The sequence below is a fragment of the Ambystoma mexicanum genome, chromosome 5q (genome assembly GCF_040938575.1).
Source record: "Ambystoma mexicanum isolate Mex_15411 chromosome 5q, UKY_AmexF1_1, whole genome shotgun sequence".
In the NCBI taxonomy this organism is placed as follows: Eukaryota; Metazoa; Chordata; class Amphibia; order Caudata; family Ambystomatidae; genus Ambystoma; species Ambystoma mexicanum.
This window is the reverse complement of record NC_090933.1, coordinates 394847625-394874499: the sequence shown is the minus strand read 5'-3', so window position 1 is coordinate 394874499 and position 26875 is coordinate 394847625. Positions and strand designations below refer to the sequence as shown.

The following is a 26875-nucleotide window of genomic DNA, read 5'->3' as shown; positions in this document are numbered from 1 at the left end:
TCACTGCTTGCATTACAGTGTCTTTCACCGTCCAAGGGCTGAAACCTCCTAAGGGTATTCATGCACACCTAGTGCAGGGTAAGGCAGCCGCGGTTGCTTTTCAGAAATATGTCCCCTGGGAGTCCATCGCTAGGGCAGCTACTTGGGCCTCCCCATCTGCTTTTTGTAAGCATTATTGTCTTGACATGAGCTCAAGAGCTGATGCTCAGTTTGGTCAGGCTGTGCTGAAGAACCTGTTTCAGTAAGGGGTATTTCCATCCATCCATAGTTCCTCCTAAGGAGTGCTTGGGAATCTCCCCATAAGTATGGAGGAAAGGGGACAGGACGTAGGAGTATAACCAGGTTACTCACCGTAGTGACCACCTTACTCCTAGCCCATAGTCCCCGTTCCTCCATACGCCCGCCCGCCGTCCCCTCTAATAAGGTTCCTCTGTTATTGCTAATAGGTCTTAGACCTGGCGATAGAAAAGGACTGATGGGCGATGCGTGGGGCAGAGCCAAGGTGGGCGGGGTTACGGCTGCGTGCCGGGCCCCGCGCAAGAAAGAGAGGAAGGACAAACTTTTTGCAAAATTTTGGATGCTTTTTGCAAAGTGCTCCGGTCCCGTCCCACAGGACGGAGAGATGTCCCATAAGTATGGAGGAAAGGGGACTATGGACTAGGAGTAAGGTGGTCACTACGGTGAGTAACCTGGTTATTCTGATGCATGTCCCCCCGCCACCCCCCCACGGTTTGCTCATCATCCTCCCAGCATACCCCCATGACTGACTTTGTGTTTCTTATCTCAATGCCCATAGAGGTTGCATAACTCCTCAAGACGTCTGAGTAGGACGAGAAAAAAAAACTAGGAACTGAGGCAAAGGGGCATAGTGTGTCCTACTGGTACTACCATTGATATCACATCCGCATGCGAGGGACATCGATGGCGCATTGTGCCCCCTGCTGTTGATTCTTTTTTCAAAGACTGCCAAGCAGGATATGGATATAAATAAGATGAGGAATCTGTGGGAGGAGCATCCATAAGAAATAACATTACCAGGGAAAGTAATTTGTTCCTCTCCCCTTACAAAGGCATCCAATGAGTTTGGAGGAAAGGGGACATTGGGCTAGAAGTCTAGTAATCACTAAAGTGAGTACATTCATGAGATTTTGATAGTTGTCCTGTAGTCCCTAAAAATACACAACACAATTTTGGGTCAGTATAAATTTTAAAAAGCACATCATTTTACACCTCTAATCTTAACCTCTAATCTTAATGACTAAATACCTTTGGGGGTAACGACATAACATAATGCCAAATGAACATGTGTGATATATAGATAGACGTTTAATTGATTCAAGCAATAAACCCTGATGGGCGGGGGCATTATTGGGCCAGGTACTGCCGTGGGCCAGTTAGAAGCCTGAGGGAAGCAAGGGCTTTAACGTTAGCTATGGGCATTACCTGCCAGGGTACTGCCCCCTCCCGTCAGGCTTTATTGCTATTAATATCCCGGCATGTTGTAACAGGATACTAAGTTTTTTTTTAAGTTGTGGAATGCCATGTTTGCCATTTCTCAACTTGAAAAAGAAAACTTAACAAGATGGCCCCTGTGGATCAGGGAGAAGGGAACTACACGAAGTCTCTACTCCTTTTCATGGCGGCCATTTCCGCGAAGGAGCTGCACCGGGAACACAGTGTTCCCGGTACCGGCAGGGATGAAGGCGTGCAAAGGAAGTGGGGTGGAGGTGGGTGTGGGATGTGGAAATTGGGGGGCGCAATTCAGTACCGGCAGGTAAGTTGGCGGCCTCCCGCTTCTCAGGAGGCTCGGAGCAGAGTTTTTTCCATGTGGTAAAACCCTTGTTCTGATCCTTCTGATTGGCTGGGAGGCCGTTAAAAAATGTCATACCTAGTTAATTAATGAATGTGTCAAATCTAGTATCCATTCCTGTTGAACATGTCAATCAAAAACAAGGGCATTATCTGTCAACTCAACTGCCATGAACAACTTGTAGCTTGCTAAACAAATTATGCCTGTATATTTGAATTTGTGCTAAATTCCACAGGATGTTGCCACAAAGGGAGGTTAATCGGGAGAATGAGGAATTTGACAAAAGGGAACTGATGGTAAAATGGTTTATCATACATTTTTGGCAGTGCGAAGGTGAATATCTGGATGGACCCAATTTTTAAAATGTCAATCTCAAGATGTCTTTTCGTGTAAAACTTGAGGGCTAATATCCCTCTGTTTTCCAACATGTATTTCACTTGAGGTCAAGTGCCATGGTAGCACTCTTGTTCCTTTGACATGGATTTAAAAAGGTGCATGTGGGATAGCTCAGGGGCAACGTGTTTGTCTTGGAAGCAAGACAACTCGCAGTAACACAGGTTTGAATCCCGGTTGCAGGCTTAGTCTGGCCTCCGTATTAAGCACATTATAAAAGATTAATTAAAATGCAGCTAAATGTAAACCCAACTGTCATTTAGGAAGCCTAATTTCTTTTGGTTCTAGTAGAAAATGTGCTCAAGTGGCAAAGCATCCCTCAGCAACTTTCTCCAGTGAATCAGAATAGACTGGGTTTGAAGGTGAATGTTGCTTTAACAAAAGGTAAAGGAATTGAGTGATCCAACTAGTATGAACATGTTTTTAAAAAGATTCATGTCAAAAAGGTTGTTATGGGGTTGTCCTTGTCATGTCACGCTAGTCTTTATTTTATCCCACAGTAAAACAGGAGGTTCCCGCAGCATATCTGAATATAATACATAGATATCTATAGTGGGAAATTCTAGCTCTAGGTACCTATTCAGGCTGAGTTCTTTATAGTGTGTGAAAGGTGAATGTGCGATGACCAAGATGGATAGATAGGGAGGGAAATGCCACATATTTGTTCTTTCTTTATGCAGCAGCTGTCTGCCAGCCTTCTGTTACTATGCTTGGACTATGACCATATGATGAAGGCACACTTTTCTGCTAGAGCACTGACCTTGCTGTGCAAGTCAAGACAAATGTGTGACTTGCACAGTATACTCATGCAGGAAAACTATTGTTTCATGGAAGACATTGGTTGTTCATTTCATCACCCTCAGAAGGGTGAATACCTGAGTTAGCTTGATTTAGCATTCCTACCTGTAACCACCACTTAACTTACACACCTTCACATAAAAATGCATTGATCAACTCAGCTCTTTCACCCAATTTAAAATGAGAAGTTGAAATTTATACCGTTTTTGTATTTTTCTGAAGGTCCGACATAAGGCAACAAGAAAAGTATATGCTATGAAACTTTTGAGTAAACTAGAGATGATAAAAAGATCGGATTCTGCATTTTTCTGGGAAGAACGGGACATCATGGCTTTCGCGAATAGTCCATGGGTTGTTCAGGTAAAGTAGTAACTGTTGAAATGTGCAGATAAAAAAAAATAAAAAAAAATAAAATATATATATTTCATCTCAATTTCTATAAAAGACAAATGGCTTTTAGTGCATTTATACTTTTGCTTAGGATTCCATGTAAAAAGTCTGCTTTGCTAGTTGGGGCCTTGATCTCACTTCACTTTAACTGTTTGAATGCTCTGGGCCTCTGTAGGTATTTGTTTATGGGGTTTGTTAATATCTTTTGAATCGCATTCTCTGCATATTCTGCTATCTAGTGGTTGATCCAGAGTATAAAACGTTTTTTTCAAAGTGGAAGACGGCATCAACCAAGACTATGCTGTTATGCCCTTTGGTGCTCTACACCCTCAGGTTTGTTTTCCGCCATTAGATGGTAGCAGGCATCAGAAACTGAAGACTTCTTCTTGAAAAGAAAAACACAACACTGATTGCAAACTGAGGCTGTAACAAATCAAACTCCGCTGACACCAGAACTGACTTCATGCACAGCTGTTGCTGACAACAGCAGAAAGGCATTTTAAAGTGTCAGGTTGCATGTTAGAAAGACGGATACTGTAGATAGAATTGTCATTTGTTCTGTGCAGAGCTACTTCACCCACCACGATGGAGAACCCTCCTTTTAAATTTGGCCTGGAGTGTAACTCCAATATCCCTGGGGTGGAAATTGTGTATAGGTTAGGAAATGGTCCAGAGCAAGATGGAGCAGAGCTCCGGCAAGGTTTGTTGTGCCGTTGAGCCATTCTGTCCTGAGGCTCAACCCCACTGGGGGTAGGCTGGCCCAAAACATATTCCCTAGTGGTAGCTCTGACCCGGATGGCAGCTCTCACACGCCATTCAGGCTCCTGGTAGGCAGCGGTCACCTGAGATACTGGCTTCAGAAGAGATTGGCAAGCTGAAGCATTGTTTAACTTGTAAGAGCTCCTGGCAGAAACAGCCCAAGCCTAATGTACTTTGGCTAAGGTGGGTTTATATGTTTTGGGATTTACATATGTTTTTATTGCCAGGGTGAGTATTGAGACAAATGAAAATGAAAAAACAGAGAGCCCAATTTGCATTACTTCATCAGAACAGGTTCATGGTCAATAACTATCAGACATAATTCAAATGTAAAATGTGGTAATCCTTAGGTTCCCAAAATGCTTTTTTGCAAATAGCCAGAATTGGGTTCCCTACGGAAAAAAGGTGCTGCTCCTTGTTAGCTGGGGCGCCACCCATCAACGCTGCCCACATAACCTCTCACCCCCGGTGTACACGTGTGGGGGCGCAGTCCCTCTGTGGGGGTAGTGTCTTTGTCAACTGCCTTTCTAGGGACCATCAGAGGAAGAGGCATGTTTTGCGTTCATAAAGTCCAGAGTTCAGTAATCTAGGTTGAGTTGTGAAGGAAAGGTATGTATCGGACCACAACAGCGCAGTTATGCCAGACTCGGAAACCCATGGAAACGCCATGAGTTTCAAAGCTGCAATCCCCAAAATATCTGCAGAACTCTCTGAAAGGAGAGGTTCAGGGGCCACAGCATGGCAGACATTTGGCTTTGGGGGCTTAAAAATCCCCAAAACATTCCATTACTGAGAAGGTTAACGCATGCCCAACTCCGAAAGATGGTGCCAATGCATCTACAATTCATAAGAAAAAGACAGTACTTTTACTTTAAAGACTGAACAAGTCAGTGTTACTCCTAAAGGAATAAAACCTCACCAACATGTAGGACGACGCACCCTTTACTCTGAGAAACAAGCCACCCGAAAACTTTGCGGCCGGAGAACAGAAACACAGTGCCAAAGATTCTATTTTGGAAAGCCACACACACAATAAAATGCACACACCTGTTGCCGGCTACCATGCACCGAAAGGGAGTGACACACTCTGAATCATGGCACAAGACAATTGGGCACAGAAGGCAAAAAGTGTATTCTTTTGTAAAATCCACATTAGAACCAGACAAGTCAACTTGCACAGTGTACACAAGTGCCATAATCCCTCATAAGCACTCTGCAAGGTAGGCCAAATGGTGGTTCCAATTTCATTCATAGCAAATACTGTAACACAGTAAAGAGATGGATGAGGAACAAAATGAGGAAATGGTTACACCTTATTTCCAATTGCCACCAGGGCAAACGTGCACTTGAAATGGCAATAGTTCAGGTTTACATCTTCGAGGCACTGCAAAGCATGGGACAAAAGGACACTGACCTCTTAACATGAAGGCCTATCCAGACACCTCCCCACACAAAACAAAGGTCCCAGGGCAAAGTAAGTATATCCTCAAGAGGTATGTACAATAAAAGGAGGAAGACCAAGGAGACAGGGGACAAGAGTCAATCATAAGAAGTATCCTATGGACTCTGGAGAGGGGATGAAACCCCCAGATTCAGACTCTACTACTGATGACCAGTGAGTGCACTGTACAAATAAAACCAGAGAGGATACATTAGAGACAGGTCTTCCCCCAGATCACCTCGTAGCAGGGGAAGTAGTACAGGGGCCTATTACAAAGGAAGAAGTCCTTAAAATAATTAAGTTCTTAAAAGCTATTCAAGTGGTCAAGGGTAAGAATCACACACAGTAACAGGTTTTGTGTTAAATTTGAACTTTTATTTATCAACCATAAAAGAAAAAGGGGGTTGGAGATGTCCTATCTGTCCCTAAACCTAAGAGGGGTTTCTCTGCCTTAACACAACTAAGGCATGTCCGTGTCAGGATGTTAATAAATGAAATGTCCTGTGTCCAAAAACCCTAAACTGACTCTTACATGCTAAACTAAATACAACGTGAAAATGGGGATTTCTCTGAGCTATAGACTTATAGCTTCCTCTTGCAGTTTCAGACATAAAGTTCTAAGGTAAAGTAATATATAGTCCTCCCAGCCCTACAGTTAAGGGGTGTATCAGCCACTTTTACTCCCTAAAAATAGGAAAAGACTCAGAAAAAATCAAAACAAGTAGTACAAATACTCCCAATAAAATGGATACACAGGAGCTTGTGCCCCCGCTTTCACCCAAACAGATCCATGTGTCTGGACGAGTAGTTTGTGTAGTACCACAGGAAGAAACAACTATAATTATGGAAGAGGTCAAATGTATCTTTTATTGTGCATGAATAACTTGGTGCAAAGAAGAATTTCTCACAAAAATATTTCGGTTTTACAGTTAAACATATTTTTACTTGTTTATAAAATACTACTATTGGGGATGGGACTCATGTTTTTACTCCCTAAAGCATAATTTTACTCCCAACTTTCAAAAATAGAGAGTTAGATACTCAGACTTCAAAATCTTATCTGGAGCACTAGTTCCGCTGTGAAATGTTTTTTCCCACCTTCCCCCTATGTTTCACCTGGTTTTTCCATGGATTGTCCATTATTCTTCAAAACAGAGTCACAATCTTTAAGGAGAATGATTAGTCACCCTTTTCACTCCTTCAGTTTGTCCTCCACTGATGGATTTCTTACTATTCGCACAAAAAATGGGATGGGAAAGTTTAGTTTTCCTCTTTCCCTCTGATTCACATGTAATGTTCTCTAATCTCTTGGTATGTTTCTATATGATTTCATCACAGTTCCAATTTGCTCAAGGAGGAAAACTCTTCCCTTTTGCCTCCTCAAAAGTAATCAACACTCGGTTCTCTTGAATCCTGAAAGGGGTATGAGTCTTCCCTTTTCTGTTAAACTTTCACATATAGGGGTTTTGACCCCTGAGTTTTCTCAATCCTCCTTTCTTTCCCTGGTATACTCTCCTGGCAAGGTATTGTCCCTTGTTTCTGAAAAGGGGGTATAAACCTTCCTTTTATTTCCGCTATCTTCTTACTCCAGGTTTACTCGCTTGCCAGGGCATCGTCACTTTCTTGCTTGGGTGCGAGTCCCAGACTCACTGTTTGACTGGTTCACTAACCTACCAGGGCTTCTCTGCTCACTGTTCAGTTTCTTTTTTATCCAGCTCACAACCCTTCTCCAATATTGGGTCAGCGACCCTTTCTCATCAACTCCACTGCCTTTTTCTCAACAATGCTTGTGTCTGCAATAGTTAAACTGTCTTTACTTGGGTTCTTTCTCTCACCAGTATTCGTATTGGTAAGAATTGCATCACCTTTACTTAGGCTCTTTCCCTCAACATTGTTTGTATCAGTAATGATTTCACTGTCTTTTCTTGGGATCTCTCACGTTGTATGCTGTGCACAGCATTTGCCCAGAAGCGCCCTGGTATCCCGCTCACACTCGCTGGGCTTACCGGCTATGTGCGGCGTCTTCAGCGTTCCTTGTGTTTCACCGGCATCTGTGCTCCCGGTCCATTTATTGGTAGTGTGCCTTGTGAGTTGTTCACTTCCTGCTTTGCCTTCCTCTGTTAGACAGCTCCGGCAGCCCGAAACAGAACCTTTCCTGACCTGGCTCCTCTGCACACTGTGCCCATTTTCCTCTGCGCTGTGCTCTGCAGTCTGCTCGCTTTGGCGTCCTTCAGTGTCCGCATCCGTCCGGTGCTTCTCCAGTCTCTGGCTCTCTTGTTCTCTATAATTCGGTTCACCTGTACCTGTGTCCTTTTTAAATGTCTCTGCAGTTTCTAATGACTAGAACACAGCGTTGGCTTACCGTGTCCAGTTTTCCTCATTACTCCATCCTCTTACTCGTCTCAGTACACAAAAGGGGATAGTGGGGTAAATGAACCTAGGAAGTCAATCTCTATATTATGTAGGAATGTTTCAATGGCACATGGTTGTCACTAAAAGTTATAATGGACAGGTTGTCTTGACTTAGTCTTTTCGGAATCATACCAAAATCTCGCCCCCATTACTGCAACCATAACTTTACTGCGCCTGAGCGCGCTGCAAAAATCCTGGCCCCTATTACTGCGCCCAAGTGCAGCAGGGGTGTCCCCCACTGTCCATGGATGCAGTAACGGTGGTCGCAGGGGTGTCCCCCCTGCTTACCATTAAGGGAAGCGGTGGAGAACATACAAAAAAAGGACCCTGTGCCGTCATCACGACCCACTTAAGTGGGAGGAACTGTCGCTGCAGGGGCACAAGGTTGTCAGCGGCACACAAAGAAGTGTGCCGCAGTAAAGGTAAGTGTGGGGGGGTCGTATGTGTGGGATTACAGGCAAGAGCAGGCGGGGCACAGTGATCTATCTGATCACTGCGCCGCGCCATAATTGGCATTGACATTTTTGTCGGCACAGTTACGGGTTGCGCAGTGGTCACATAGATTTGTCTTTTCCTTGCTCCCTGGAGCGTGTCCTTCCCAAGTGGTCCTCTCACAGATAGCTACCCCCACAGTCAGTCGGGTAGTTTCTTCCTTTCCCTGGCGATTTAAGAGAGGCTTCCTTCAAGAGAATCAATAGCAAGGCTGTCCTTTTCGTTATAGCTAACAAAGCCCCAGCACCTAAAGGTTTAACGAAAAATGAGCTTTTATTTCTTTTTTTTAAACCCCCTCTGGTGGACCTCATGAACATCTTTCCTGATGTCTGGCCCAATGTCTCCATCTATAAGTGTAGTGGCACTAAAGTGGTATTTTAAAAATTGTGCATGATCCTGAACCTTTTGCTATCTTAAACTTAATTATTTACTGAAATCCTTGCTAACAGACTGACAGCCTTGCTCATCATGTTGATTCACACATCAGGTGAGGTTTGTGCTAGCAAGGCAGACATCTAATACCATTGAAAGAATGGCCCATTTGTTGGACAAAACAGATTCCCTGGAGCCCCCTCTGTCCTGTTGTCTTTAGATAGTGATTGTGATTTTGGGAGTGAATATAGCCTTGGGCTTTCGGGAAATTATTCTGAATTGGATCTTTGCCACCTGCACTAGCCCCCATATCTAGGGTCGGCATAAATGGGGGGTTCTGTATAGAGGTCAAGTTGGGAAGAGGTAACAGCCAGCCAGGCAGCCCAGCCCGTTCTCCCTTATTTGCCATCCCATTGAAACCTTTCTGAAGAAGTGAGCTAGTGTACACCCCTCCTTTCGTGCAAAAACAGCTTGGGGAAACGGAACATAAGATTTCCAAATTAGCAGATGTCCTGGTCCATAACACACCCTACTCCATCAATCCTCATCTGATTTTATTTTTAAAGGTTTTATTGGCATATGTGTAATTACAATCGCGCATTTCAGTTTCCGTATTACATGCCTGCATTTAGTCAACAACAACAAACAACTATTAAACAAACACTTCCTACACGTGCATGTGCTGCTTATGGACACCATTGGAGCAAGCGCTACGATGACCAGGGCCTCAGCTTTCGTCCTTCACCGCTCCAGTTGGGGAACGTTACTTGTTGTCGGAGGGTGATTAGTTGGCCACTACTCAGGTGTTTCCTTGTTTTAGTTAGTGCATTCATGGGGGCTTGTCATCGGATGGGTGGAACATGTCCCAGATCAGCGCTTTCCATGCCACACTTTTGTCCGTACCATCTGCTTCAGACCTGTTTGCTCCCTCCACCCACACCTTGGTCTCCGTCTCTGCCCACCTTTCAAATTCCTTGTGCCATTTTTCATATTGTGGTCCGGCAGTGGCCTTCCAGGACATGGCAATGGTTCTTTTGGCTAGTATGCATGCCAGGTCCATGAACATGACCACATGTTTGTGTTTGCTGATCCTGGGATAGGCACCAACTAGACATTTCTTCAGCGACCACTCATACCTGCTTACTCCAGCCTCCCTGCATGCTCGCTCTATGCGTGCCCAGAAACTTTGCACACGTGCACACCCCCAGAGCATATGTAGCATGTCAGCATTCTCGACCTTGCACCGCTGGCATTGGGAACTCGCTTCCTTTTTTAACATAGCTATTCTGCGTGGGGTCATGTAAGTGCGGTACAGTACTTTCAGTTGTATTAATTTGAAGCGTTGGTTCCTTGATACAGCCTTAGGGAAGCCCAGTACTCTCTCCCATTCCTTCTCCGTTATGTTTGCCCCTAGGTCTCTCTCCCATTGTTCCTTTAGTGCCGTGCCCTTGGGGTTAGGTGCGTCTATCAGCATGCTGTACAGCCTAGAAGTGGGGCTCCAGCCGTCGTTCAGGTTATACATCAGGGTCAGCAGTGGGCACGCCTGTGGCTCCTCTGGCCAGTCCTCCCATCTTTTTTTTGGCTGTTTCCCGGACTCTGCGTTACCAGAGGAATTGTCCACTCGCTTATGAGTCAAATTCCCAGAAGACCCCATCCGCATATATGTCACCCCATGTGTATATCCCCTTCCCTTCCCATTTTCTTACTATTGCCATGTCCATGCTGTCTCTGCATGTGTCGGCCGCTATCGGCACCTCCGGTGAGTAGGGGTTTGCTAGCTTCAATAGGTTGTGTGCTCTCCTCCATACCTTCCTGCCCAGTGTTGCCATTAGTGGAGTGTGTTTCGGGCCTTCCTGTTTTACCCACAGTATTTCTTTGTCTGATGGGAGCCGCTAGGTGTTGTAGTAGGTCTGTTTCCAAAGTGGACTCAGCCGCTAGCCATTTAGTTACGTGACTAAACTGCGCTGCCAGGTAGCACCTTTCAAGATCAGGCAACTTCACCCAGCCCTTGTCATATGGTAGGTATAGAATCGCCAGTGGGAGTTTGTGGTGGTTGGTGCCCCATAATAAATCTCGGAGCAACCCTTCTAAGGAGCGGGAAAAGGATGCACTTAAATAGCAGTGCATGTTGTTGAAGAAGTACAGGAACCTCGGGAGGATAATCATTTTGATGATGGCTAACCTACCTAACAGTGATAATGGCAGCTTCGACCAGAACTTCATGGACTTCCTCAAACCCTGCACTACCTTTGCCGTATTGTGTTCATGCATTTGTTCCGGTGTATGTCTAATGTTCACTCCCAAGTACTTGAACGTGTTCACCTCCCAGTTGAGTTCCACTGCAGGTAGTTCATCCACATTCTTCCCCCTCAGGCCCACCAACGGGAATATGCAGGATTTGGTTTTGCTGAAGTGGATCCCCGACACCGCTGCATAGTTGTCGAATATGTCAAGGATCACCGGTACATTCAGGTGCCGACCTCTCACCTTGTCTGCGTAGAGTGATAGCAGGTGTCCTGTCCCCCCCCCCCTCACCTTCCTGAGGTATATTGCTACAGGCTCGAGTCCCAGCACATAGCACATAAAGCATTGGGGATATTGGGCAACCCTGTCTCGTCCATCTCTTAATGTCCCAGATTACCAACACCAACCTCCCTGTTTTGACCCTGGCCTTTGGGTTTGTGTATAATATCTGCACCCATCGGATGAATCATTCCCCAAATCCAAATTCTCTGTGTTGCCACTAGCCATTCCCAAAATATCGAGTCGAAAGCCTTTGTAGCATCCAGGGAGAGTATAGCATAACGTTCTTGGGATGCCGCTGTTTGCTCAAGTATATGTTGCAGTCTGCGTAAACTTAGTGCAGTGCTGCGCCCGGGTATGAGACCATTTTTATCACTATGTATCAAGCCCCCCATTATCCTGTTCAGGCGCTTGGCTAGTATGGTGGTTAGAATTTTGACATCATAGTTCAGCATCGCCAGTGGGCAGTACGAATCACATTCATCCTCTGGTTTCCCAGGTTTAAGTATTGGTATAACTAGGGTCTCCCTCATGGATTCCGGCAATTCCCCTCTGGTGTATGCCTCCTGGAAAACCTCAAGCAGTACCGGTGTGAGGGTTGCTTCGAATGTTTTATAGAACTCTGGGGGAGTCGTCGCTTCCTGGTGTTTTACTGGAGGCAAGTGAACTTATTGCCTCCACAATATCGTCCCCTGTTATTTCAACCTCCAAGGATTCTTGTTGTGACGGATCTATTTTGGGATGGCCTATTTCGTCCAGTGTGTTTAGTATGTCTATTTGTGGCACCTGATGGTAGTGACTGTAGAGGTGGGAGTAGAAGTCTCGGAAAGTGTCATTGATTTCTTGCTGCGTTTTGCGTGTTGTGCCTGTTGTGTGTGTCTGATCTCTGTAGTATGAGATCTTGGGTGTTCTCTCCTGCATAGCCACGCTAGCAGTCTGCCTGGCGTGTCGCCCTTGGCGTGTGCTTTTGCGGTTTTTACCGAGTAGTCGAACTTGGCGAGCCTTCCCCATGCTTCTTGGAAATCCCCTTGTATCTTTGTTAGTTCCACCTCCACTTCCCTTGTCCCCCTTGTGTTTGACTCTGTGTTTTAGCTCCTCCTCTAATTTCTCCAGTTCGACTCAGTGTTTTCCGTGGGCCTCCCGCAATGGCCTCGCCCCTCACCAGTACCTTCATTGCTTCTCAGATTGTGTCCCATCATATGACGCTGCCTATGTTTTTATCCATATATTCCTCTATTTTATCTCGCAGCCCTTCCATGAAGGGCGGGTCCGTTGGGGCATCTGGCGCCATACGCCACAACGGTATGGGCGGTCTGGGCCCCTGTGTCTTCCAGCTCATCATCAGTGGTGAGTGCTCTGATATCGACCTGCCTAAGTATTGTGCCGATTCTATCTGTGTTTGGAGTCCCTTGGCCACAAATAGGTAATCAATTCTCATGTGTAGGGAGTGCGGTGATGGGAAGTATGAGTACCCTCTGTCTGTGGGATGTAGCTCCCTCCATACATCTACCAGATCTAATGCTTCTACTAGTGTATTTAGCGCCCCTGTTGCGGCGTCATTTCTGCTCTCAGTTTGTATCTGTCCAGCTCCCAGTCCCGAACACAGTTGAGGTCCCCGCCCCATATGAAGAAGCTCTCTGGATAAGGCTAGTTTGCCCCCAATGTGTCTAGGTGCTTTGGGATCCAGTGGTTGGGGGAAGTATGAGTTTAGTATACAGATTTCAGTGAGCTCAATGCACCCTCTTACATTTAGGTACCTGCCTTCATGGTCACCCTCCCAGTTCAATAGTTTAAATGGGATTGCCGGGCTTATCCATATCCGTAACCCTCTGGCATATTTGGAGTATGGGGCACCATAGCACTGTCCATCCCAGTGCTCCGTTACTGTGGTCATAGTTTCCTTGGTTAGGTGGGTCTCCTGCAGCAGTGCAATTGCTACCCTCTTCCTGTTCATAAAGGATTTCACCCGATTCCTGCACATGTATGTTCCCAGACCTTGGACATTGCAGGTCAGTACTCTGATTTCATTGGCCATTTCTGTATGTGGATGTTCCCCCCCCCCCCCGCCCTCTCACCCCCATAGCCTCTAGTTGCTTCCCAGTCATTCCATTCCCCAGGTAGCCCCCGCCCCTTTCCATTGTGTAAGACCACATTCACGCACTTCTTGACACATACCTTGCTCCGTGTAGGACTCCAAACCTCAAACCAAACTAAAACTACTAATCTGCACTCAGCTGCCACTTTCCAACTGTGGCGCTCAAGCGCCCCCGCATCTGCTTGGCCCATCTGGGTTTCAGCGTGCGGGCTGTGGTGCGTCAGCAACTTGCCGACACCTGTCTGTTAGTGGGGTGTGTCTGTCCGCTCCGTTCGAGAGTTCGGCTTTGCTACTGCCGTTCAGTGATTCAAAGTGTTTTGTTGTTCCATGACACGTCCCTCCTGCGTTTCATTCTTCTCTTGGATCAGCCATTCTTCACTCTTGTGTCTCTTGACCATCGTCCAAGTTGTTGTGTTCCAGCCACATCATGGCCACCGCCGGCGTTTCCAGGAAAACAGTTCCGGGACTTTTTTTTTATTGTCCCTACGGTTCGGCCATGTGTTTTTAAGCATAAATCGGTAGATCGTAGAAAACTTTCCTATGGACCATACCCGACTTTTCGTCCATTAACGCACTCGAAATCAGCCGCCATTTTCTGATAATCCTCTCACTTGCCGCGTCGCCCTGGCTCACCTGCTTTTGCGGCACTAAATCAAATCCCCCGCCCCTGAAACAGACTTTATCAAAACATTCATATTCCCCGCCTCTATCCGTGACGTGACTGAGCTGCGTAGGCAAACGCGCCCAGGCGTCGTCTACGCGACTCCACACAGAACCCGGAAATCAACACAGATGAGCTCACACAACACAGCGCGCCACAATCGGGAATATGAAACTGTACTTTTAAAATAAACTTCAAGATTGTAAATTTGGTAAAGTACATTTATTTGACATCAAATGTTTTGAGAAAATTCAGCGATTTTCATTTTTATTTGCTCACGTTCCAAAAAGTTCGTTTTGAGGCACGCGATGTTCCTTTGCTGTACACAGGGTCTTAGATCATCTCACAATACAGCGCCACAATTCGGAATATGAAACTGTGGTTTAAAAGCAAACGGCAAGATTGTACATTTGGCAAAGTACATTTATTCGACATCAAATGTTTAGAGAATATTCTGGGATTTGCATTTTTCTTTGCTCTCGATCCAAAATAGTTCGTCTTGAGGCAAGCGATGTTCGTGTGCAGTACACAGGGTGTTGGTTTACGATAAAATAAGCTCTTTGGTCGCACTGATAATCGCATGGCTGTTCCAACAACGAGGCACTAGGCCACCACAACGGTCTGTATGTTGCATCTAGCCGTTAGTACCGCGTAAGGGCATACTTGTACTTGGCGATCGTCCCATAAAATGGTCAGGGTGGTAACGTTGTTCACGCGGAGAAGCAACTGGCGGTTAAAAAAACCGTCCGCCGGTGTCTGGTACTCGTGACACATGCAGTAATGCATGATGTACCTGTTTGAAAAACATAAAAAATGAAATTAGTCTCACCATCAGATCTTTATTAAAATTATTCATTTTATATATTAGGTCGGGAAATTATTTCATAGCTAGGACAGTGCAACTGGGTATTATACATCCAGGGGTGGCTGTAGGATACTGAGACAGTCCCCCAGTGCAGGGGTTGACCAGGAGGCAGTGCAGGTGGAGAGTGGAAGGGCCCAGGACCGAGGTCGCAGACAGTGGACCAGTTGTAGCAGGGGAGAGGGAGAGAGAAAGCAGAAGCAAAGAGGAAGGTTTTGAGGTGCTTCCGTAAAAGGAGATGGTTCTCCTCAAGATAGTGGCGGTACAAAACAATATGCCACATAGAACGAACAAGTACAACTTAACCCGTCTTTAAAGCTACTGTATAGTAATTACATTGCGGTATAAACTCATATAAAGAGTTACTTACATTATATTAGCATTTTCCATTGTGTCTGTGCGTAGGGCAGCCCCGAAATACCACTCCTTCTATGCCGACGTTATTTCTTCTAATGAACGAACATGAAATGGCTTCATTATCGTTTCTTACGTTATTGCCCCACACCCCCAAAAAGAAGTCTTTCGGGATGGTCCCGGCCTGTCAAGGTCAAATAACAATACAACCTTATACTGAGTCGTGGGCCATTCCGGCACCCGAGCAAAAAATCAAAGCAGCTGACCTTCACTTTGAACGAGCGCACATTCCTATTTAGCAACATTCAGTGTAAGGCCATCTCACAGGACTTGAAATTTACACTCCATTTTTGCATTTTGTCTGCGTGCTTTGCAGCCCCAGAGAACCATAAATACGGAGACATTCTATATTTTTTGAAAAATGATTTATAATACTGTTTGGTTTAATTTAATGCGCAGATGAACAAGGTTGGATAGACACATTGCATGTACACTGAGCAATCACTTTAATTTACACATTACATAGATACACATATTCAATGGGCCTGCGACATGAGGAGACTCGAGAGAACAGACAATCAAATTACAATCATTTAAACCGTGATGTGTATTTCTCAATGAGCTCTTCTTTAGGTGGACATGGAACAGAGGCAATGTTGGGTGGCAATGCAGTTGTCCCCTGCACAGGTTCGTTCACAACTCCATTTATGTGCCTATCTAGGACGTCAACATTAAGTTTCTCAATAAACTCATATTGCATATCCTCAAACACTGGTTTGATCACCCATTGTTTACTTCTTTTAGTGAAGGCCTTATTGTAGCGAAGCGTCCCTAAAGTTCCGGTCGTCCTACTTTGTTGACGTCCAACATTATGGTTATGTGCCAAGACCGCTAGAAGAGTCTGATTTATCATGCCCTCCATGCCAAAATGCAATCGTTTTGGCCTGTACTTTAGGCACATATTGTGGAACACCTCCAAATCTCCTGTGTGGCAGAATTCCGTGAGTCCCCTCAAATCTCTTGTTATAGTTTTATCAAATACAATCTTTTCAATGGCTTTGTGAGTGGGTGATGAAGGAATCAACCACTTCTTTTTCCGTGCCTCCTCTGTGGACAAATGGCCATGTTCACAATTGTGGAAATGTGGGTTTGTGTTCCAACGGTGAACGTTTGTGCAGTGTAGCATTACTGACCGCCATTTTTCCAGTAGAATTTCCAACGACCCTCCACATGTTTTTGAGCTCCACCAAAGATGGTTGCTGATTGACTTGGACCACTGTGAAATACCTTGCGTTTCTTTTTTTTTTACCTGCAGCAGACATTTTTTTATTGATTGTTTTTGCAAGATGCCAAACGTCAAATTGGTGATTTATATTTTTGTACTCTTCTCTCATTGTCTTGCCAATTGAAACGTGTCTGTCCGTGGCTATCAGGTCGATCACCATTCCCCGCGATTGTAGTTCTTGCAATGATGCTACAAAGCCAACTTTCTCCATGGCCACTGAGGATGTACTTTGTGACACCTGCACGACCACCGAACTCACAATTTTCTTACTTTCCATGTCCTGAAAGTGGTAGGTGCAGTACTTGGCTGAAAATCCTGGGCTGTCGCACTGTCCATCACCGGCTAGCCTGAACCGTTTGCCCGCGAATGTACTATCAATAGACATTTTTTCATTTCTCCAAGCTTCGCTAATGGCTGGAAATAGATAATCGGTTTGGTATTTGTAGAACTGAGTTTTCGCAATGAAATGGATTCCCACAAACTGAAAGAAAGACTCTAATTTTTTAAAACTTGAACCACTAAAAAGTGCAGCCGCTGCACAAAGTAGATTGCCTGCTGGCAGTTGCCCCAGCATGGGTTGTGCAGACCATGAGAAAGGATGATATTTTGTACATGTGGCATGTATTTTAAGGTTAGTGCCTCGAATTGCACGAGTCACATTAATCAATGGCTCCCCACATACTTCCCCACCAACCGAATGCCCACATTTCATCCGAATAATAATATCAATCAAACAACTATCGAATACAATGAATTTGGCCTCTTTCCTTATACTGTCACTCTGCATCCCAGCTGGTTCGGCCTGTAACGTTGAGGACATGTCACTCACATGAAAGGTAGAATCTATGATATCGTCTTCCGCTATGTTCAGTGATATTGATGGTGTTTCATTGTCGTCCACTTCATTCTCTTCCATTGCAACATCTGTTCCTTCTCCTGCGATGGGCGAATAAGACAATTTCTTCAACTTTCTCGCGGTCTTAGTTTTTGCGGGTGTGGATTCTGTGAACTGATCTCCGACTGCATCCGAACTACCAGGAGGACATTCGCTATCAATGGCTGGATGTGGTATAGCTCCGTTGTCAATCACTTCATATTCTTCCCATTGGCACGATGCATCTCCAGTCTCAAGTCCCTGCCAAAAGGTTTGACAAGCAACATCTCTCGTTCGCTTCACTGTCTGTGTAGATCTAGTTCGTACACCCACTCGCAACTAGAGGACAGATTGGAAAAGGGATGTTCAGTTTAAACACAACTTACAGTATTGAACTATTAACAGTGAAAAACAACATAATATAGTGACCAGGACACTAACCTTCTTTTGCTTTCTTTTCTTTGAAACTTTCTTGCCTCGAACTTCAACATCAGGACGCTGTTGCTCCGACTCGTGTGTGCATGTCTCCACTTCCTCTTGCGCTGCAACGACTATATTTTCATGATAAGCACATCCATCACGCACTGACGCTCCATCGACTCCCTGAAACATAGAACTTTCATTAGTATGTATAATAATATCGAAAACACAAAATGTACTTGGGGACCAATACCCACGTACATCTCAATAGCAAAACACGAATGAACGCTTTGTGTAGAACATTCAAACGACAATTATTCACGCATTGTTGATCTAGTTAGATGGAACTGTCAAGATCCATACCTCGGGCTCCTCATAGACTTCCATTGATGATATTATTGAAGATGATGCTTCAGTAACTCCCTGAAAAACAGTAATTGCATTAGTATGGTTTTCTATTTTGTTAAAAAGAACATAAACTTTGTGCAGGCGTCAACGGCTCATCTAAATAGACCTGCACAAATGATCAGTTGTCTAAAATAAATAATGGATATGTAAATATGATTCGATTTGCTCGATCGTTGGAAGTGTCACCACCCAGAGATCTGCATCAACTACTAGGGGTGATGTCCTTGTAGAAGAAGCTCCGTCATCTCCCTGAAACATAGTACTTGCGTTAATAAAGATGGAAGTATAGCGGATGTAATCACGTCATATGATTTCGCTTGATCGAACTGTCAGTATCCATACCTCGAAATGCATAAGAACATCAAGGGACGATGTAACTGCGGTGCACACTTCTGCAAGCTGTTGCGCCGACCCGTAACTGCATGCTCCCCCTTCTTCTTGGACTAATGCTCCATCGACTCCCTGAAACGTAGGACTTTCATTAGTAATGAACACAATATTGAAAAAAGAAGACACATAGGAGGGCGACGACAGAAGGACATATCAATGGCTAAAAATGAAAGAAACATTGTGTGTAACAATCACGCTACAAGAATGCAAGATCTGATGATCTCCATCGATGGAACTGTCCGGAAACGTACCTCAAGCATCTGAGTGACATCAACGGTTGTCGTCAATACGTTGGACTCCTCAGCATCTCCCTGAAAGACAGTACTTGCATTATTTTGGATAACAAGAATTCTAACTGAAAACAAAGACTAGAGGAAGAGCACAAGGGTGTACCATTAGGTAAAATAATTACACGATAAATTAAAACTATTGATTTACATGCCTAAGAAAAGTCAGTGAAAGAATAGCAAAGTAAGATTACCCGATAGGCGCTTGAAGTGGCTGATGACTGCAATAACGACACGGATGGAGAATCTTCCGCCTTCATATTGAGTGGATACATAAATGGGGAAATTATTGTTAGCTAATGCTACACACTACCGCAAGGCCGAGAGATAAATACGTAAACTTGACTCGCCAGAGGAGGGATGTGGACGAATAGAGTGGGAAAAGCGGTTGAGAGCAATTTTCGCCTCGCTCGCGGTGTGTTCTTCTTTATTAGCAATGATGTGGAGTACATGTCTGAACTAAAGTGCCTGCTGCAGATGCGGTATCGATCACCCCTCTTGTCCGCAAAGACTTCTAGGACTCTACTTTCAAGCTCAGACGGTGGATATCCGCAATATCGGACCCATTCTCTTATCTGATCTATTGTCTTAGGGAAAACATGCATTATAGTACCTTCAGATTTATTATGGGTCTTCGAAGGGCAACCGCCAATGGAACAGGCAGGCATTGTGGAAAGTTCTGAAAAGTAAAGATCAACAATTCTCTATGAATACCAATGTAAACTCAGAACATGTGACTAGTTCCTTGCATGTACTGTCTTGAACAAAAAGAAATTGGACGCAAAATGATTATGGTACATGGCATTACCTTGACGAACAAACAGTTAGATGCAGGGATCAGAGTACTTTCTTGTCGTACAACAGGGAGCAGTTCACCGGTTGCAAACTGAGGAGTTTCCTCGGAGTGGTCACGGAAGTTCAGAGACGAAGAGCAGATAACCAGCACCTTCACGGGTTGACTAGCAAAGCGCAAAGAAGTGCTCATTAGAAATATGAAGTGGGTTATAAAGAATTCGAAACAGGGGTGTGTTTGTGAATGAATGACGTCTATATGTCGTGGCATTATGTGGATTGCAGGGGGCCGTCCAGCGTGAGGGGAGATGCTTGGCAGGAGACACGGGGTCTGGAGGTAGACATGGGAACAACCACCCATGCTCTAAAGACCACTTTGAAGTGTACATGGTCTTTGGCACCTCTTGGCCTTTATCGCTCCCTGACAGCTCCACTTGGCAGCACAAGTACCCCGGTGCGAACTGCCTTTGATAGGGTGGGGGGGGTGGATTGGGGCGGTGGTCGTGCAGACAAGACTCGTTTGCCGCAGGGCCTCACCAAGGAGAGGCCATCTAACTGCATGTAAGAGGCAGGCTGCAGGATCTAGTACATGGAAGGCAGGGGGTGAGTTTATAAATACCTCACCATCCCAGGAGAATATATGGGTGCAGTTCACCCTGGAGACCCTGGATGCCTTGGCAGTTAGTCAGCAGCAGGCTGGCCTGTGGTGGCAAGGCGGCACGGGCCAGAGGGGGTCATCTCTGTACCCGGTGCCCAAAAGGATGATTTATTATGATCAACCATATTGATTTACCTATAACCATGTTTTGTGTCAATAAAATCAAACGGCCTTCCTTTTATTGCCAACGCTTGAACAAAGTGGTGTGGTAAGTATTTTGTTAAAATATATGTTGGGTTTTATTTTAGATCTTAATTTCAATTGAACATAAATAATAAACATTATAAAGTTCCGGTTGCAGCACATCCAGGGAAAATCCGCGGTATTGTCCACTGTCGCTGGGGAAATGTTGTCTAATGGCAAGTACCGCACAGGCAGGTATTACTCTCCGAACGCGGTGTCCGAGCCTCCCGTGAAGCCACCAAGTGAAGCAACGATAGGCCACCAGCCTGTACCACCTGTGAAAATGAAAGATGCAAACTGTATTAAAATGACAAAACTTTCTTATCACTGTCGATTCAGGTAAAAAATGTCATTCTGCTTTGAAAAAAATTCTATCTAGAAAATGCACAATATGGAACCAATTTACATGCGTTTGAATGATATGTAGATGTAATTTTATATGTGGGAGACGACCATGAAATAGTAGTGGCATCACTGACATCACAACTAGAGTATACTTACTCGTTACTCGGATTACGCGGACGAACAGTGCCGCGAAGTTCGTGCATAAGCACCATCATCATCCTCAACACGGTCCGTGAGAGGCAGGCTTCCCTGAACTCTGGCAGCTCGGTGATGCATTGCGGACTTGGCTCGCCTTCCGAAATGTAGGCTAAGCACCCGGAATTTTCACGGCAGCAGCAGTTCTCCTCCTCAGTTGGCATTAGCTCGCACCGATTGCACGTGCACCAGGTGGAGACGCCGTCCATGCGACATGGTCCAGGCTCTTCATCCGTTGACTGGTCCTCCCAACTGCCGTCCGAATCCCCATCGTTTTCGCGTGCTTGCCTTTCCAGTAGTTCTTCCTCGGTGTACTCGGGCTCGTACATATACGGCATTATTGTAGCCATTGTGTGGTAAAGAAAGTAAAATAATTTACAGAGATGGTACAGGTGTTCACAAGGCCTAGAAGCGGCGAAGGTAGCTGACCAGAGCACAGAAACGAGTCACAGAATACTCAAAGTAACACAGAGAGAATAATGGAATAGAAAATCTGCTGCTGTGTGTTGTGAAACGGTGTGTTTATACTTATTGAGGAAAGAGGCGTCCTGCCATTTCCATGGCGACACGTCTTTAGCTGAGGCGCAGCGATTGTTGACACGAAACGTGCTTTGGTGTTGGGAAATGGGCGGTACGCGTCTGCTGATGTCAGGCTCAGGGGCGGGGGATTTGATTTAGTGCCGCAAAAGCAGGTGAGCCAGGGCGATGCGGCAAGTGAGAGGATTATCAGAAAATGGCGGCTGATTTCGAGTGCGTTAATGGACGAAAAGTCGGGTATGGTCCATAGGAAAGTTTTCTACGATCTACCGATTTATGCTTAAAAACACATGGCCGAACCGTAGGGACAATAAAAAAAAAAAAAGTCCCGGAACTATCCTTTAAGTCTGGACGGGTACATTAGCATGTACTTGAGGTTCAGTTGCCCGAGTTTAAGCTTGATCGGCACGAATTAGTTCCTTGCCCTTTGCACTGCGGGTGTATAGTCCGGATATATAGCCACATTAGCATTGTCTCGGCGGATCTCCCCTCCCTCTCTAGAGAATTTCAAGATAGTTTCTCTATCGCGAAAGTTCAGTATCTTTGCTATCATGGGGCAAGGGTGGGAGTCCGGTGGTGGTCTTTTCTGCAAGGATCTATGTGCCTTTTCTACCACGAATCCTTGTGGCAGTGTTTCAGACCCAATTTCTTGTAGGATCAAGTTTTCCACGAAGTCCGTCGGGTTGGGTGCTTCCATTCCTTCCGGAATCTCCAGTAGGCATATATTGTTGCGCCGGGCGCGTCCTTCTGCGTCCTCCGCTCGGGCTTCTAGTGCCGCATTTTTCCTTTCTAACTCTGTCAGCAGTTTTTCTAGTTCTTTGGTGGTTCCCGTTTCCTTTAGTTCTCTTTCGGACGTTGTGGCCCTCTGTGAGGTTGCGGACCTCTTGCCTCATCAGTTGCATATCAGACTTAACCTCCTCTATCTTAGTGTCTATGAAGGCTCTAAGCGCTGCGATTGTTTCCAGCAATTGGCCATCGTTCGTAACGGTTTTCTTATTGGTCTGTGTCGCTGGTGCGTCTTGGTTGCTTTGCGGCTGCCCTTTTTGTTTGGCGGCATGAAAGGAGTCCATGATCGTAGCGTCTTTCTTATTCTTTGTTGAGGGCATTTTCTCCCTTCCACCCAGTTTTGTGCAGAGTGTGTTGCTGGTGGTGGGAGCACCTCTGGTCCGAGCTGTGCCTCTCGCTTGCAGGTTCTCATATGTCTGTCCCGTGGCTGTTTTTAGAGAAATGATGGTTATGTGTTGTAATGTGTGTTTTCTTGGAGGCTGATCTCGGGCGTCAGGACTTTCGTCCTTCTATGTGGTATCGCCATTCTCTCAACCGTGCTACGTGCGTCTTTCGTTGCACCGGGTTATTGGTTCATTGCCGGTACCATGCTGTTGTGGGCTCACCGTCCTTTCTTTCGCCCCTGGTCAGTGGCACTGTGAGCTCCCAGAACTCGCTTGATCAGCCTGTCGTGCGGCGCCCCTTTGGTTCGCGTTCCTGTCCCCTCCCATGTGGGGGTCCCTGAACTTATTTAAGCGGTTCCTCTGTGAGGTTGCAACTCGGGCGTCCGAGGATTTGTGTGTCCTTCATGTTTGCGAGCCAACTATGGGTTTCTCTCTTTTGTTGGGTGCTGTGGTGCGTATTGCCAGCACAATTTCTGTTCTGCGATGTGTTTGCCGTTAGTGCGTTGCAGGTGGTAGCGCACCTAGTTGGCCTCTTTTTTTTCTCTCCTCCCTGATCGAGGTGTCTCTCCACCTTCCCAGGTTATGGCTACCTTGCGCAATGGGCTGGCGCTGTTGCTTCCCTGGTGCGCAGATACCTTAGTTCTGCTTGCGCGTTATTGACATGTTGCTTGCCCAGGCTCTTTTGTGTTCGTTTCACCTATTTCTGGTTGTTGCCACCGGGTCCCCAGCTTTTCGTTTCTGGGTCGCACTGTGTTGTGTGCTGTGTTCTGTTGTGTGCCAATTTTGTCCTAGCGCTGCCCCATTGCCCTTCCATGGCCCAATTTGCATCCACGGGGGGGTCTAGCTTCTCTCCAGTCCATGCTGCTCCCCTGTGTTGGGGGGCCCAGTGTGATGCAGTTGCTGTCCTGGCATCCGTCGATGCAGTATGTGACATGCTTATATCCGGTCCCCACTCCGCGCCTGTGCTCCCCCCTGCCGTACCTTTGATAGCGGGCAGACTTCCCTTCTGCCGTTGTCTCGGTCCTTCTCTGCTTTCTCTGGTTCCGTGTGTGCTGCAGGCAGCTGTCTAACTTTCTCGCCCACTCACAGCTCCAGGATGTCTCTGGTTCACCTTGCTGCAAACTGTGTGCTCTGTCGCCGTCCACCAGCCGGCCCACGCTCCTTATTTTCGTCCTGCTGTGTCACTTACGGGCTCCGGTTAGTCCGTTGCAGTGTTCATGCAACCAGGGTAGCGGGTCCTGCTTCTCGCTCACTCTTGGCTCTGTCTCTCCTCATCAGTCTCGTCTTGCCCCTGCCAATCCTTCCAGCGCCGACGCGCATAGGCTGGTATCCGCTCTCACTACCTTCTTCCGTCTTCTTGGGCTGGGTCTCCCTCCGAGCATGGGGCGTCCCAACCGTCTCCTCACTGGGTCCTGTGTATGCCGACTCATTTGTGTCCTTGCCCACAGCCACTGGTGTGTTGTTGTGGCTGGCTCCCCACTCTGCTCCGCGTCTCTGTTGTTCTTCCTCACTGTAGGGACGCCGTGGCCTCTATCTTGGGGTCGCAGGGGGGTCCTTTTCAACGTCGCCTTCTGTAGTTGTCCGGCACCAATTTTTAGCGTTTCTTGGCTCCGGGGTATGAGGATCGGTTTCCGTGTCCAGCTATGTTCTTTTTTTATAATTTAAGTCGGCTTTATGTTTAGATAATGCAGGATCTCGGCAGGAGCTCAAAGCGTACGCAGCCTCAGGCCATGAGCTCAGGCCACGGCCCCACCCCCGCCCCCACCCCCCAACCCCCAATCAATCCTCATCTGATGATCCAACTACAAGGGTACGTCTCAGTCTCAGAACTGAACGTAAATCTCTTAAAAGCTGATATTTTAGTCTTGTCTCACTAAGGACAGAGTTACGTTTTGTAGGATGTTGTAATCGGGCGTCATCCAATTCAGAGGATTTTGCTATCCTCCCCAATCCAGGTAAGCACAATTTTATTTTTTGAACCAGAGACCCACAATTTAATTATATTGATGCCCAACAGCCTCTCCCCTTTTGGGACAAGAAACATGCCAGGTTTTACAGAAGGTCTAATTATTAATAGAAAAATAGAAATATTATAAATTAATTTAAATATAAGAAAATTATGCATCTCTGAAATTCCAGTGTCAAATGGGAACTACATTTAAGGTTGATCACTTTTGTATGGTATATTGACTTTAATAAACCTTTGTAAACTCACACATCACCATCTATACATTTGTTTTACCCTGAGCGCACATCCACTATGCATTGAAAAATTAATGAGAACTCTGGATAAAGCTTTCATTTGATAAATCAATATTGAATCTGAATACCTTTCCTATCTGTCTACGTCCCTTTTATTGAAAATGGATAACTGCCCCCTTCCTCAGTTGACATCTCAGAATTTCAAACAGACTTCTAGAAAACTGAATTGAAATGCTTTATACTTGACGTTCCTGCATGTGCTTCACTTACAAAATGAAAGTGTATGTTTTAAATTCTCTTCAGGGGTCATCTATTGCATTAATGTGAAAAAAAGTATACATTTCTCATTTTCAATGGGCAACCCAAAGGTGGGAAAATGTGTAGCGAATAAGCGCTCTTTGCCCTTAATCTAAATAAGATACCACAGTTTCACAATATTTTTCTCTTCCTGGTTTGCACTTCTATCACAATGTCTCCAAAATATAGTCTTGTTTTCTGCCAGGATGCTTCACTTTTTATTTGCAAATATAGCTTCACTTTCTTTCCTTAATCCTGGTTTACTCTCCTGCCAGAATGTTTCACTCTTGGTTCACACATACAATTTCACTTTCTTTCCTCTGCAAAATGATGCTCTTCCAATATTGGGTCACTGACCCGTTTGTTGCAAAGTACGCAATTATAGTAATTGCCCTTTTCATGTATTGGATTCTTGAAGCTTTTCCTACACCGTTCAGGTTAGTATCAGCCTCTCTTCTCCAGTAACATAAAATTGATCCTTTCATGACATTGTCCGTACATGTTTTAGGCTTTTTCCCTATATACCGGGTTACAGCCCCTTTCTCCTTTACATTCGCATCTGTAGCTCCACTGGTTTCAATCACTCTGTTGTGTGCTGTCAAAGACATGCTCCTAAGCGCTCCGGTGGGCCCACTCTTTCTTTGGGCTTAACATCAACTTCGAGCATCCCTCGTATTCTTCCGTCATTCTGGTCTTCTCCGCACTGACTGGGAGTGCGATCCGTTAGTTGACACAGCTCCGGCTGCCTCTCGCAACAACATGGCACACTTCGCCTTGTCTGCTCTTTTATCTTGCCACTCATCAGTCTCTGTTACTATGCACAGAAGGTTCGCACTCAGCATTCTAACAAGCGGTAGCACAAGCTGTGTCATTCCGCAGCTTCCATCTCTCCTCTTGTGTCTGATCAGCTGTATGCATTTTAAATTTCCTGGTCTTCATGATTACTTCCCAAAGACTAGAGTGCAGCGTTTGCTTCTTGCCTCTAGTGATCATCATTGGTCTATCCCTCTTCTATGCCTCGGTACTAAAAAGGGGATGGGGAGGCAAAGCTGGAGGCTGATTATGTAGACGTGGGAATTCTTAATCTACGTTGCAGTAAGCCATGTAGGCATGTTGTAGGGGAACAGGAGTGTTATTCAAAATCATATTTGAGGGGTCATTCTGTTTTAACAATCCCATACCACCCTGAAGGTGGTTTCCACCCCTCCCCCCACGTGATCCTCCTGCAGATAGCCTCCCCCAGGGTCACAGTCGGGTAGCTTCTGCCGTTTACTGGCCACATAGGAAAAGCTTCCCTCTAGAGAGTCAGTGATGGTATCACTAGATTCGCCACAGTTTGCACACAGTGAGATTTCCTTTTGGCTCCCAGAATACTTCTCTGTTTGCGCATTAAACAAGAAGGCGTCGGGGGAGCACTATGTATACACACCATCAGACCTACTCTATCAAATATATTTCAGAAGCTCATACA

The 26875-nt window shown here is 45.6% G+C and overlaps 1 protein-coding gene across 1 annotated transcript in view; it reads left to right on the top strand.

Annotated features, from left to right (window-relative positions):
* The window catches only part of ROCK1 (Rho associated coiled-coil containing protein kinase 1), a 3300884-nt gene that overhangs the window by 441115 nt on the left and 2832894 nt on the right, over positions 1 to 26875 (top strand). The window contains exon 4 of the mRNA XM_069620881.1: positions 3224 to 3361. Within this exon, the coding sequence (XP_069476982.1) occupies positions 3224 to 3361 (138 nt within the window). The remainder of the gene's footprint in view (positions 1 to 3223; positions 3362 to 26875) is intronic.